Genomic DNA, 14259 nt, shown 5'->3' with positions numbered 1-14259 from the left:
AAAAACAGATAACTCGGACTTCGTTGTAATGAAAACCCGGTGCTTCCAAGCACACCGTGGAGACTGAGAGATGCAGTGACTCTTGGCAAAGTGTGGACTGACGCTAGATTTGAATCCAGAAAACATAGGTGTCAACATGTTTTGCAACTCGGCGATAAAGGGACAGCCCAGTTAAACGACAGGACAGACATTTGAACAGACATTTCTCTGAAGAAGCTAAAACAATGGCCAGTGAGCACATGAAGGTGGGTCAGTGCTGTTGACTGTAGGGGAAGTGCCCCCTGGAGGAGGAGCCCTTCCCATCCACGAGGCTGGCTGGAGCTACATCGCCAGTGTGGACAAGGATGCGCAGGAGTGGGAACCCTGACCATAGCGCTGGGCCTATCTGAAAGGCAGACCTGTTGGAGCATGGCCTGTGTTCCCCTCGGATCATCACACAGGCCCATATTCCAAATACAGACCCCAAAGAACTGAGCACAGGCCAGCCCGTAGCGCACTGTTCACAGGACAGGTCTCTGGAGATGGGAGGTAGAGTTGTGATTGGCAGGGGTGGATGTTTGGGGGAAAGGGGTGACTGCTGGAAGGTCCCAGATGTGTTTGGGAGAGTAATAAAAGTATTCTCAAATTAGGTTGTGACGATGGTCACACGACTCGAGGAACATACTCGAAACCATTGAAGGAGACCCTTCGGGTGTGTGGACTGTGTGGTGTATGAAGTATAATTCAGTGGGACTTAAAGGAGGAACAGAGGGTCCCGCAACTTTGAGCGATTGGAGAAGATTGACGTTCCGTGACTTGATTTGTCGGGTAACTGCTGTGGCCGGGAAGCACAGCTCCTGATTCTGGCATGGGCCTCAGTACTGGGCACAGTATGTCACCTTCTGCCACAGGTGAATGAGACGTGTCATGAGGAAGAAAATAGGCAAATTTGGGAAGAGTAGAAAACAAATTAGGGGAAGATTTGAAGGCAGGCCTGGGGTCATGGGACATTGCACGGGAGAGCTCAGGATGTGGCTTCAGGTGAAGGGACATTGGCATTCAAGTTGGCAGAAATGTCTCGGGCTACGGCCAGGTCTAGATTTTCTGTGTCCTTCAAAGGTTCCTCTTCCCTTGGGCACTCAGGGGGATCTATCTTATAGGACTTTGAGTGTTGCTAGAGACGTCTGTCCCCAGAAGTGAGAAGTTGTCCGGGTTGACGTAATGGTTCTAGTTGGAAGATTTGGTTAGGGAGAAAACTTGGGGGGCAGCAATTGAGCCGGCCAGGGGGAACCACCCTTGTTCTGGAAGATCTGTGAGGCCCAGGCCAGTGCTGGAGGGAGGGCTGTGGCCCGTGCTTCTGTGTGGAGAGTAAAGGGAGGTGTCCTCGAGGGTGACACTGTGCACCCACCGCATTGGTGGCGTTGGCGTGCTGACGTGGAGTCCTGCCTCCTGGGCCCACCGGATCTTCTCATCGGAACACTGTCACTCTCCTTGTGTTACGATCACGTTGACTCCACAGATCAAGGATGATCAAGAAAACTCAAGTCAACTGCTTTTTCTTGAACGCACTGTATCTATTTCATAAGGTCCAGATAGATAATAGGAAGTGTCTGGTATCTTCTGTAGCTTTGCATAATTCTGTTCTTTGTGTATGAAATTAAAAAAAAAATCAGCAAGCACTAATTGAGAATATGTTGGCACAGAAATTAAACAGAACGATGTATTCGTTGTCTGTCTTCACGAATCTTCCTGACGTCCATCAAGCCTGTGCTCTGTGTGAGGTGCTGAGTCTGCGGAGATGGACAGTGATCTTTACATCTAGGAATATCCACCCTAGGAGTCACCTGGAAAAAAAAATCACATTATTAAGTCATTGGCCCTTGATGTTTTAGAGTTCACCTGTGGGGCAGGCGTGACCAGATCCCTTCAGAGCCTTCACGTGTGCTGGAGCCAGCAGCCCGGGAGCCAGAGCACAGCTGACGACTCGGCCGAGGCTCCAGACCCGCCTCCCCTCAGTGCTGGAGTCGTCAGTTGCCACCGTGGCTCATCCTGTGCAAGGAATTCTGATTCATTTGAGTTAGAGACCTTGTTGTCCTCAGTTTCTATGTCTCTTCTTGTCCCTTCTGAGCCACGAGGCAGTGAGAACACCGAGGCTTGTTCCTCCTCCTAGAGGAGACATGAAAGCGCCCGTCCAGAGTGCTCTGTGGTCGCAAGTTTTCTCCACTGTGCCCACACGGGTGTGTAAGAAGCTAACACTTACGTGCTTTCCTTTAAAGCACAGAATAGAAACTTGAGAAGGCACAAACCAGGACACGGTGAACAGTCCGCCTCCAGCCCCAGAGGCCACCACGTCTGGTATGGCCCCGTCTTTTCCAGGGATGCCCCTGAGGGCCCTGCCAGCCTCCTCTTTCCTCCCAAAGACCTGCTCCAGACGCCCTTCATCTCAGTCACAGGTATTTGAAAGACCTTGGTGACATTTACGTCTGTCTGAAAAGGAAGTGACAGCAGTGTGCGTGGTGTTTCCCTTTTTGCTGGTAATGGTCGGTTAGAAGAGAGGCAGAGTGGAAGCCGGATGTTGGCGCCGAGGCTTCACGGGGAGGTGAGGGCTGGGTGGGCAGGGGCACTGTCTTCACCAGCTGGGCACCGCGTGGGCTTTGGAGAATACAGATGCGCCATCACAACGGCCGTCATGCACGAGGCCTCCTGAGTCAGTCAGTGGGGTCTCGCGTGGCAGGGGGCTGAGTTTCTTTCGCCTTTGGATGTCCCTGGCTGTCCTTGCATGGTCCTGGTGGGTTCTCCTCTGTCCTTTGAGGTCATGACACCAAGTGGAAGTAGACGGAAATTCCTAGAGGAGAGTAGTTTTTATTGGGGCCTTGGAGCCTTCAGACAAATAAATCCACCATCCATTTGTGCCTGGTTTTGCCAAAGAGAACCCAATGACTTATTTTTTTTTATTAAAGCATTGCAACAACAAAGATTAAGTCAATCCTGTCTCAAAAAAATAAAAAAAGAATTATAAGGGCTGGAGATTTGCTCAGTGGTCAAGCACCCTGGCTTCCATCCCCAACACCAAAAATAAGTTGCCCCAAAAGCAGGACGTGCCCAGGTTATGTCCCAGGAATGCATTACCGCCCTTCCTGTCATTCTCAGCACACGTCCCACCTCGCCCAGGAGGTGCAACTGTGTAGCCCTTAGCCATCCTTAGCTGGTGACGGTCCCTGCGGTTCCCACTAGGCTCCTGGCTTCCGAGTTGAAGAATCCCACAAAGCACTGCTGTGGGGCTGCTGAGGACCATGGGTTCTGAATCGCAGCCCTCCTTAATGGACGTTCGGCTCCCCCAGTGGGTCTCCTGGTGGAAGTGGTTGTGCGCTAGCATGGGTTGCCCGGTGCAGGTTGTTTCTAGTGTCACACTCAGATTGAAGGATCACGAGGGACCTGCACCGTCTGAGACAGGAGGATCGACTGCATAGTTTGAGCTCTCAGCTGAAGCTAAGGTGGTGGACTCTCACCCATCACTAAGAGCATTTTCCAAGACTGGTTAATAACATGAGAAGTTAGTAACAAAATTATGTCAGATGGAAAAGAATAATGTAATTCTCCATGCAAATGTGTATGGAAAGCATGTGTGTGTTATAGGGTAGTTTTTTTCTTTTTAGTCTTTTCCCAATTTTGCCCAATGAATATATTAGCTCTTATAAAAAGTATGAGAATACTTAAAAAATGTTAGTAAAGGGCCGGGGGTCTAGCTCCGTGGTAGAGTGCTTGCCTAGCATGCACGAGGCCCTGATATTAGCTCTTATAAAAAGTATGAGAATACTTAAAAAATGTTAGTAAAGGGCCGGGGGTCTAGCTCCGTGGTAGAGTGCTTGCCTAGCATGCACGAGGCCCTGGGTTCAACCCCTAGTATGGTAAGAATAAATACATAAAGTCTTAGTATAAGTTGGTGAGGAAAATACTAAGGATTGGAGCTTTTCTTTTTATCTTAAAGTATGATAGAAACATATTTTGTGTTTTTTTGTTTTGTTAATGATTTTCTTATAATATGTGAGAATTCTAGAACTGTTGACATTTTCCTTCATTTCTAGTATTTTCAGTAACTGTTTTAAATTCAGCTTTATATCCTTTTCTATTCATGCACCAGCCTGGCACTGAGCATCAACAGGCGCTGCGGCTCTCTCTGGGGCTAGGGCAGCTCCACCCGCTTGACTGCTTCTCAAATACGCTTCCAGGGGCTCTGTCACACACTGCTACCTGAGTGCCCTGGTCCCGGGCTGTTCTCACAAGAGGGTCACCTTCCTGGACTTATACATGCCATTTTTCTGTTTAGTTTTGCTTCTGGTTCTATGCTTTCTAATTTAGGGCAAAAGAGTTCATCCTTCTTTCCAAATTATCTTCGATTTCCCAGAGAATCATTAAGAAGCCATAGAGGGACCTGATCACCCTCGCTGAGGTGCCGCTCTGTGTGCCTGTGTGTTAACTGTGAATGCTCCTGGTTCTAAGGGCTCCCTGCACTCTCACTGTGAATTAATTGCCTCAGAAGTCAGGGACAAGTGGCAGTTGTGTACCCGAGCTCTGAGGATGTGGATCGATAACAGATATGAATACACATCCTGACGGTAACATAAAACACAGGCCAGAGTGTGTGTGTGTGTGTGTGTGTGTGTGTGTGTGTGTGTGTGAGAGAGAGAGAGAGGGAGAGAGAAAGGGAGATCGTAATTCTCAGTGCTTGAAGTTCAAAGTCAGGGGAGGCAGCCCAGGAGTTCCCGGCCGCCCTCCCCGTGGAGGGAGCGTGCTCTAGTGGGAAGGAGGCTCTCACTGTTAGTTTTACATTTCTGTTTGATGGAATCTCAGGTTATGGAAACGACTGTAAAAATAATTTGTCTGAAAGAAGTCTGGATGCAGAGACCTAGGAGAAAATATTGGAGTAGACGGTTCATCGTGGAGTGCGACAGACCCCCCTCCCCAAGCACCACATGGCTCCGATCAAAGCACCCCGTGACTTGGATCCGGTGGCCAAATCATTACGCATCGATTGGAGCCCCACTGGAGCCTTAACCCCTTCCTGCTCACCCTCGCCTGGGTCGGGAACGGCAGCAGTGTGGTCTTCCTGGAGCGGCCAGGTTATTTTCTAAAACCTGATCGTGTATTTGGATGGATTGTTCTTGCTAAATTCTTTTACTTTTATTATTGTGAATTATTAACTTGTACTTTACTTTGTTGAATAAGATTATGTGTGAAAAAATACGTGAAAGCAGTTTCAGGAGAAGAAAGGAAGAAAACTGTCCTATTGTGGGTTGGAGACAGAATCACGGGGCTGGAGAGCTGCAGCTTGTGGAGAAGCCTCCGCCCCCAGGGAGGGCTTCGCCTTCCACCAGGGGCCTGTGGTACACTGCCACGCACCACCCTATGGGTGCCTGGTGTGTCTGTGATCGTGTCTAAAGGGGTATGGAGTGTGTTGTTCCAACCCTTGTAGCTTCCGTGTTGCTTTCAAAAACCAAGGTGGAATCAGTAAATTCCAGGGGAAAAGAGAGAGGCCCATCACATCCGCCCAGGGTGTGGGTTTCTGGTCCTTGATGTCCTCTCCTGCAGGACATTCCTCGCAGCACAGTCACACCTGTCCTTGTGCTTCCCTTTCAGCCTGTCCCACGAAGAGCATCCCCACAGCCATCCTCTGTACGGACACGGCGTGTGCAAGTGGCCGGGCTGCGAGGCCGTGTGTGAAGACTTCCCGTCGTTTCTGAAGTAAGAGAGGTCCTTTTCTGTGCTGGGCTTTCTGTGGCTGTCACTGCCCATGCTCGCGCTTTGGCTTATCGCGGGTTTGCTGACCTGGGGCTCCACGCCACCGTTCAAGAGTGGTCCCTAAGCTCATGTGCCCCGCATACGGTCCCAGGAGCAGTGACAGAATCCAACTGCGGGTGGATGAAATCGATGGAGATGTGGCAAGGGCAGCGAGACACTTGCTAAGAGCCTGACTTTAGCCATTTCTTAGAGTGTCAGTGATTTTTTTTTGTTGTTGTTTGTTAATTTGCGATGTTTTAGTTTCCACTTTTTATTTAAGTTGCATGTGCTGGTCACATCTGGCATACACGCTAGCTTGACAACAAAGCTGGTGTCTGTGCTGGTCCGCTGTACCCGGGTGACTGGGCCCTTCTTTGCTATAAGGCAGAGGACTTTGTAAGGTCGGGAGTGCTGCTGACCTGCTCCTTACCTTTAAACCATGTTACTGTTGACCATTGTTCAGCTCCTGGGGCTCGCAGGGAGGATGCCCAAAGACCCCCTTCTGCAGCTCACTCCCACGAGCTCCATCAGATCTGTTGGGAAGCGGTGGGTGCGTCTTGGCCCAGCGGGAGGCTGCTCTCTGCACTTGGGTGCCTCTCCAAGGTCCTTCCATGTTGGTCTAAGCCACAGGCCTGCCCTGCTTGTTGACCTCACAGAACAACACCACTGACCTGCAGGCTGAAGGCCGTGTGGGTGCAGTGTCCATCGTGTGGCGATATCCTAGTGTGCACAAGGACACTTGTGCCTCTGTCACAGGCAGAGGCACCTGTGCTGCTCCCCCCTCTGTGGGTGCACGGCAGCTTACAGACATAGAGGGGGGTTGGGGGGCCATCCTTTCTCTGACGCGTTTCTCCTGCATGTGGGCCCCAAGAAAACAGGCGGGCCCATTGGTGTGGCCTTTACAGGGTGACGACAGTCTCCCTGTCTATCTCTTCGGACCTGGATACAAATACTGCAATAAAGCCCCCTCAGAGGCACACCCAGTGCCACTGGGAGCCATTTTGGTGAAGGCAGTCTTTTGATTAATGCATAGAAGCCTGTGAGTCGTCTTCATAGCCTCCCAGCTGGACTCCTCCACGTCAAGAGCATCATGTGGTTATTGAAAACTTAAGTGCTAAAATTACTTTTAGAGAGTTGTGCACATATCTATAAAGCACAAAATTTCAAAAACTATAAATAAATAGAAGGAGAACCACTAGAGTAGGGAAGGGGAGAGGGGAAGGAGAGGGCAAAGGGTGAGGACTGAGTTGGATCAGATGATGCTCTGTGCTGTGTAATGGTGTCCAAATGGACCCAGCCTGTGCATGACCATAGGCAATAATAACCAATATTTTTACTGGGGAAAAAGAGAACAAAATGGCCGTTAAATATCGAGAGCTGTGATGCTCTGTTTAAACCAGTCACTGTCATTCAGATTGGGGATACTCTGCTCTGTTTCTGGTATAAATCAATCATTATGAGATCTTTGTTTTGCTATCTCCCGATCATTTGCCTAATTATATTTATCTAAGGAGAGGAAAGAACTGGGCAGAAGAGCCTTCTGAGTTCTAAGTCCTTCCTCTGCACTGACCCCAGGTGAACATCTCCCTGATGCCCCTTATGACTGACTATTGCAAAGTCCCTAGAGCTGAAGGATCGCTGCGTGACCTGGATCCACCATAGAGCTGGAAGGGGATGCCAGGCTCCAGGGTCACTGGTTGGAGACATTTAGCCCTGGCAATGCCCAGATGCTCCACTGCGCAAGCTGACAATTAAGATATCTAGGTGCAGATACTCGTGAGATGCCTATCTGTAGATGGGAGGTATGTGTCTGTGGATGTATAGGATAAGATGATAGCTAGATTCAGATGTGGGGAGAGACCACAGAGGGAGGGAGGGGACAGCAATTCAGACCTGCTCTAGTACTAAAGGGAAGCTTCTCAGGGTAACTGGAACAGGGCCTGCACTTGATTGCTGTGAGCGAAAGTCCCTGTTGCCTCTGGGGACGTTGGGGGTCTCCGTCTTGCCTTGGAGACCACCTGTCAATCACTCATCCTGGTCTCGCATGGCAGGTTCTCAGCCCTGTTGGCTCAGTGTGGTTGCAGTGCCCACTGTCAGCTGGCCACGGCTGCTAGGCTGTGTCCTGGTGCTTATTTGTTGACTTGTGTTTCCCAGAACAGACTAGTTTGCAGGTTGTACAAACCTAACGTGAATTGTCTTAAGGAAAACCAGGCCTACAAGTTGGGGATGATAACTGGCTCCTGTAAGCGAGGGAGTCCAGTAGTGCTGCTCGCTTCAGGAGCGGCTAGATCCAGATGCTTCAGAGGGCTGTTAGAGTATTGGTTTTTCTATTTGCTCTGTGTTCCCTTCACTCTTGGACCCTTTCCAAGTGGAGCTGAAGAACACAGGCTGCCACTGGTCCAGAACGAGTCAATCGAGGTGTGGTACCCAGGATTGCGCCTCCAGAGCAGAGGGAGCAGCTCACCCTAGGGAGCCTGCAGGGGACTAGGGACCAGAGACCCTGCTCCAGAAAGCTAAGACCAGTGTGGCACCCTGGGAAGGGCAGAGCTGCTGCGAGCAGGCAGAGCCCTGTAGCAGGCACTGTGTTCTCGGTGCCTCCCTTAGTTACACATGGCTGGTCTCAGCCCCTCCAGAGCATGGTTTGAATGCCCTGAGATTCAGAGCCTCCAGACTCAGGCTCTTGCTCAGTGCCAGGGAGAGTGCGTGCCTTGCAGATGCGCCTCTCCTGCAGCTGTGCCTGGCCTTGTAGTGAGACCAGCTTTCTCTTCCCCTGCAAAGGGCTACAGGGTGGGGCCAGATCCCATGGCTCAAGTAGAAACCATGTGGCTTCTGTGAGGGGCGACCTCTGGGCCCGATACCAGTTAGTGGCGGTGGGCGATTGCGGAAGGGTCTCCACGGGTCTCCCCTCCTTGGGTTTGCCTTTTCCCCTCCCAGCAGTGAGCTCTGAGGCCTGGGCAGCTTGACGCAGGTAGTGCTCAGACTCTCCGGGTGTTCTCAACGGAGCGCCTGCTGCTCTCACCTCCACACTGCCTAGATGTTTCTCCCCCCCCCCCCCCCCCCCCCCGTTTTACATCCTCTAGCATTACTTTGTGGTTCACTGACACTGCACCACAGGGACAGTGCCAAGCCCTTCACAAATGTCAACTCATTCGGTCCTCGTAGTAGCCCTTACTGTGGTCAGACAGCAGCATTCTTCCCAGTGTGCAGGCTAAGGACACCAAGGCACAGAGGAGTTAGGTGGTTTCTGTAAGGTCACACAGCCAGGGAGAGGCGGAGGCAAGATCTCCACACAGCAGCGTAGCTGGGGTATGGACCCTGCTTTATATGTTTTATGGATTTTAACATTGGCCTTCTCCTGAAAGCAGTGGGTGTAGAGATACGCAGTGAAGTAGCAAGCCACGCGCTCCTCGCAGAGTGTGGGACAGCGGCCTGAGCCTCGGCCTCCATGCGTGCAACAGGCCATGGCAGGACGGCCTCTTGGGGCAGCTGGAACTGAGGGGCATGTTGCGTGGAGTGTCTGGCCTGCCCCGTCAGCTCTAAGATCGTCAGCTCTCCTTACCTACCCAGGTGTGTTTTAAAGGAGGCATGATTTTAAATACCCACGTTTCTGGCCTTATATTTAGAGAGGGGTTGTGGCCCAGCAGAGTACCATTGTGTCACGAGATCAGAAGAGACCTTTTCTCTGAGTGTGCTGGACATTGAACTCATGGGCTCTTGACCGCTGAGCTGTACCCCAGTCCTTCAGCTATATTCCCAGTATTAAAAAAATAATATTAAATTTTGAGATAGTGTCTCACTAAATTGCTGAGGCTGGCCTCCAACTTGAGCTTCTCTTGCCTCAGCCTCCCAAGTGGCCAGGATTGCGGGCCTGCATCACTGTGTGTCTGGCTAGAAGAGGCGTTTCTTTTTTAGTACAATTTGTGAATGGTCCCACACAGCCATGTCCCTCAGGGCCAGGGATGGCACGTGTTTTCCCAGGAGGAAGCGGATAGCCAGTGTCCTCAGGCTCCGAAGGTGGCAACTCCTCTGTTCATCCACTGTCCTCTGCTCCCTCGGGGTCCACAGAGGCCATGTGAGGAGGGAGCCTGGCTGTGCCCCTCGGTCGGTATGCTCACGTCTGACTTAGGGCCACATTTTGGTGTCCCCTGTCCTTCTGGTGGGGAGTGGTTTCACGCCCCCTGGATGCTGCTTTCCAGGTCATGCTCGTTTGGATGCCAGTCCTTGGGTTCACCCCAAGCAGGGGAGCCCCCATAAGTCAGGCCCTGCCACCTCCCCACCAGCCCAGTGCGTCAGGGTCTCGGGTGCCTGGTTTGCTGGTGGAGGGACAGACTTCTGCAGCTCCCGCCGTGGGGCTCAGAGCCCCTGTTCAGGAAGCCCCAGGCAGCTGTCCAGTGTGGCTGGTGGCAGAGAGGCACCAGCCTCCAGGGCAGACCGGAGGAGGGACTGTCCTGCCTGCTGGTGAACAGAGACAGAGACTCCGCCTCCCTGCGATCAGCTGCAGTGCCTGTTCCCAAGGTGAATGGTGCCACAGACCCCTGATCTCAGAGATGCCACAAAGAGCCATGTTGTCACCCTGCCTGGAGGCAACGGGGTGGCTTTATCAGCGTCAGCAGACACCAGTCCCTGTTTCTTCTCAAAACAAGTTTCAGTTTTCGCGTTGGGCCTCCTCCTCCTCCTGTGCGTTGCTCATGTGGCTGCTGTTTGTTAGCCTGACTGAGAGCAGCAGGTGCTCGGCTAACCCTCATGAAATCCCAAGCCCTGCGTTGCTCAGGCTCCTTGGACAACACAAAACAAAAACAAGCCCCCCCCCCCCGCCCCCACCGGCTGCACGGAGGTGACAGAGGTGACACTCCTGGCTCCTGGTTCATGACATCCTCCCACTGGCCTCGGTGCTGATTCCTCATTTTCTTCCCTTTCAGTCTCTACCTGGATTCACGATTCTGCCCTTTTCTTAAAGGAAAAAAGAATTTGAGAGGCTCAGGCTCCCAGATGCTTTGGCAAGGTGGGGGGTGGGCCCCTGGCAGGGGCACCTTTCCCTGTGTCTGACTTAGAAGGTGAGATCAGGAAGTCAGAGCAGGCCACGCCAAGTGAGGCCAGGTGTTCTGTGCAGGGTGACTGCTGCCCGCCTGCCCACCCTCCAGCTGTGCCCTTCCCTTCTCTGCTCCCCGCTCTGCTGTGGAACCCAGGGCCAGAGCCTGCGGGCAGGGCTCCCCGTCAGAGCTGGGCTCCCAGACTCCCGGAAAAGTTTTCCTTGTGTGATAGGAGTAGAATTCCTATCCTTGCTCAGTATTCTGTTTGAACGTTTTTCTTTTTCTTTTGACTATTTTTCATGGAGAAAAGCCCCACGCCAAAACCAAACAGAAATTCCTTTGCATATTAGTCAGATGTATGTAATTTATGAAAGCCAAAATAAATTCAGTGCGAGCTCAGATAGAAGACCTGCAGCAAAATGTTGAGAGAAAATGCCCAGAGACGGAACTCGGCCCCTCTGCAGGTCGAGGCCACAGACGGGGGAGACGTTTTCTTGGTCCTTGCCTTTTTAAAATTTCTCCTCTGTGAATTTTACTTTTCAAAACTGTGAAGAGCTCTATGGGAAAGGAACCGGGGAGTGCTCTGTTTTCACAAGTGTTTTTATCATGGTAACATCTTGTTTACTTTACTTCCCTGCCTAAAACTACTTGGAGCATGTTAAGAAAACATTTCAAGAAAGCCCTACAAAGAGGCCTTTGTGGAGCGGCCACGCCAGGCTGCAGGGATCACAAAGGTGTTAACTTCCCGCCCCTTAAGCACTTCCACATGAAATTCCAGCAACTGTGTTTGTGGTTTTGGAAAAACAAAGTGTATGTTAAAGAAACCAGGTATACGCTAATATATGCCGAAGGAGCCCGGATATCATAAATTGTTTCAAACCCTTCCTGGCCCTGGGCTCCCCCGCCCTGTTGGGGTGCAGGAGCCCTGGGCTGGGCGGTGGGTGTATGCAAATCCAGGGCCAGCCTCAGAATCTACATCTCAAGATGATGGGGACAGATTTTCCCCCATCCGGTCTGAGGTGAGAATGGCAAAATGTACTTTTGGACTTTTTTTTTTTTTTTTTTTTTTAATGAAATGGACTTTTTCTACTCATCTTGCATTTTTCAGTTGTCTTAGAAAAATACAAATTGGGTGTTACCAAGAAAAACATGTTTTCCCCTGGAAAGGTTGCTTCTTGAACCTTGTTGACTGTGCTCAGGAGTTCAAGACCTGCCCCGTACTTGAAGAGGCCCATGTGGCCCAGACCCCACAGTGCCCTCTAGTGATGTGTGCAATCTTAGGTGGAGAGGGAGCGGGCCCAGGGCCTGCCAGAGGGAGCAGGCCCGCCACCGCGTGCTCTAAGAGACGCAGATAACGTTGGAACACATTTTTTTTTTCAACAAACAAGATTTTAGTTAGAAATGGAAATGGAATTTAAATTTTTCTTATAATCTCTAAAGCATTAGAAATATTTTTGAACGTCTGCTTACACACTTTTGCATATAGCTGCCAACGTGTCCTCGGCACACGAACATTCCGGTAGGTAGGTTGTTGTGGGCTATTATGTTTTTAGAGGCATCAGTTAGCTTAGGTGTTTCACGTGATCATTTCCGGTGTGTAATTAGAAGGCATTACTTAAAAGACAGGGATCATCTTTGCTCTGTACTTTTTATTGACACTGTCTACCATATTACGGGCATGTCTAAATGGTAAAATTTATTATTAGCAATAGTGTCACAAAAGTCTGAGACAGCGATTTTCCTTTCAATAAAAGTAGTTAAAAACCTTTTAGAAAATCCATAATTTTGATTGCTGGTACTTCATAAATGTATAACTGGTACTTTTTAGCTGTCTCTTTAGGGAAAAATGAGTTTTATCACCTGCGGTACCTGGGTTAATGAAATTGTGTGTTGGAATTTAGCCAGGACGAAAGATGAGATCATTCTGAGACACTAATGTTGGCAACAGGTCTCATAAAAAAGCTCTGACTCTTGAGTGAAGTATCATTCGATTTTTTTATTATTATTATTTTATTTAAATTGAGAGGTTACGCTAGATGTCATTTTCAAAGTTTCTGAACTAGTGAGATTCTCACTTGGCGAGGTGTTCTACACCCAGTGACCTGCAGACCTGCGCAGAGCCAAGAGAAACGGAGCAACGTCCATCAGTGCCTAGCAGAAGAATTTCCTCGCCTCGGGTTTCGGCTCCAGTTCCTGTTCGGCCCTGTACAAATCACGACTCTGAGCTCAAATTTGAAATAATGCTGCTTTCCCCGGTTCCTCCTGTGTTTGATTGTTTGTGGATATTAGCTGTCCAGGAAATCCCATACCTACAGATATAAATCCAGAATGATCTTGTTTTTCCGCAGCCAGCCCAGGATGTATGAGACAGCTCTGATGATTTGTTAATTTTTGCGACCTGTATTTATTTTATGTGTGCTGTGTACTCAGAGGCTGGAATCAGCTGTGGAAATGGCCTGGGCTTCTCACCCCCGGAAGGCAGGCCCTCTGCTTTCCCTGCTCTGCTGTGGACTGTCTGCCTGTGTTTTGGGAAGGGCTGTGAGTGTCCTGGGGTCTGCTGCTCCTGCGCCTCTTCCATAAGGTGACACACAGAGGTGCATTGTGCCTGTGGGCCTGAGCTCAGCCCCTTCGAGGCGGGTCTCGGGAGAGGGGCGAACGGGGCCGCATTCTGTCCAGATGTTTCCGATCTGCAGCGTCTCTTTACTGTGTCATTCCACTTTCACCTTAACGGTGACACACATTTCCCCCAGTCGTGTATTAATCCTCGGGTTTAATATGAGTTTAGGTGGAATTCTGCCTCTTCCAGATAAGGAAATTTTATTATGGTCTTGGAGAGGAATAAAAATCAGCGGAGGTTGGCATTACTCCTTCTCCTCTTCTACTCGCCCTCAACAGGGATGATCCTTATGTTTTTCTTTTCTTTCATTTATTTATATGTATATTTTAAGTCAGGTGTTTGTTCCTGTCACCACCCACACTGTCACCCAGACCCACTGCTTCTCGCAGGTCTCAGTGTCCACACAGTGGCCAGGCGATGCTGCCTGTGTTTGATGTCTCAACTTAGAATGAGGATAGAATAGTAGAATCTGGGGCAGTCCCCCAGTAAATTACAGAAAAAGTCATAAAAATCCAGTCCTCCCCAACAACCTGTATTTCCAGTAGCCTGTTGTTTTTATGGCTGCGATTTAGCAAGGTTTTCTATTTGCATCCATTTGGGTCTGGAAAAATGACACATGCCAACGCTCATAACCGTTCCTGATGTCGCCACGTTTTCCAGAGCCCTTTTTATTTCAGCAGCATTTCAGTGGGCTGCATTAGAGGCCATTTGAATATTTCATTTCCTATTAATTATGCACTGTGACTCTCAGTGTCATTATAAAAAAGAGCCCTAATGTAACAAAGGATGAAAAGAACCATCAAGCAGTGTGACCAAAAGAAAATATTCCAAAGCTTGTCACGTATGACCGGCTTA

The 14259-nt window shown here is 50.1% G+C and overlaps 1 protein-coding gene across 6 annotated transcripts in view; it reads left to right on the top strand.

The window, feature by feature from the left end:
• The window catches only part of Foxp1 (forkhead box P1), a 527427-nt gene that overhangs the window by 474893 nt on the left and 38275 nt on the right, over positions 1 to 14259 (top strand). For all 6 annotated transcript variants that reach the window (XM_071605954.1, XM_071605952.1, XM_071605953.1 and 3 more), the window contains one exon: positions 5617 to 5721. In XM_071605954.1, the coding sequence (XP_071462055.1) occupies positions 5617 to 5721 (105 nt within the window). The remainder of the gene's footprint in view (positions 1 to 5616; positions 5722 to 14259) is intronic.

Source organism: Marmota flaviventris, chromosome 20 (genome assembly GCF_047511675.1).
Source record: "Marmota flaviventris isolate mMarFla1 chromosome 20, mMarFla1.hap1, whole genome shotgun sequence".
Lineage (NCBI taxonomy): Eukaryota > Metazoa > Chordata > Mammalia > Rodentia > Sciuridae > Marmota > Marmota flaviventris.
This window is presented reverse-complemented; position numbering and strand designations above follow the sequence as displayed.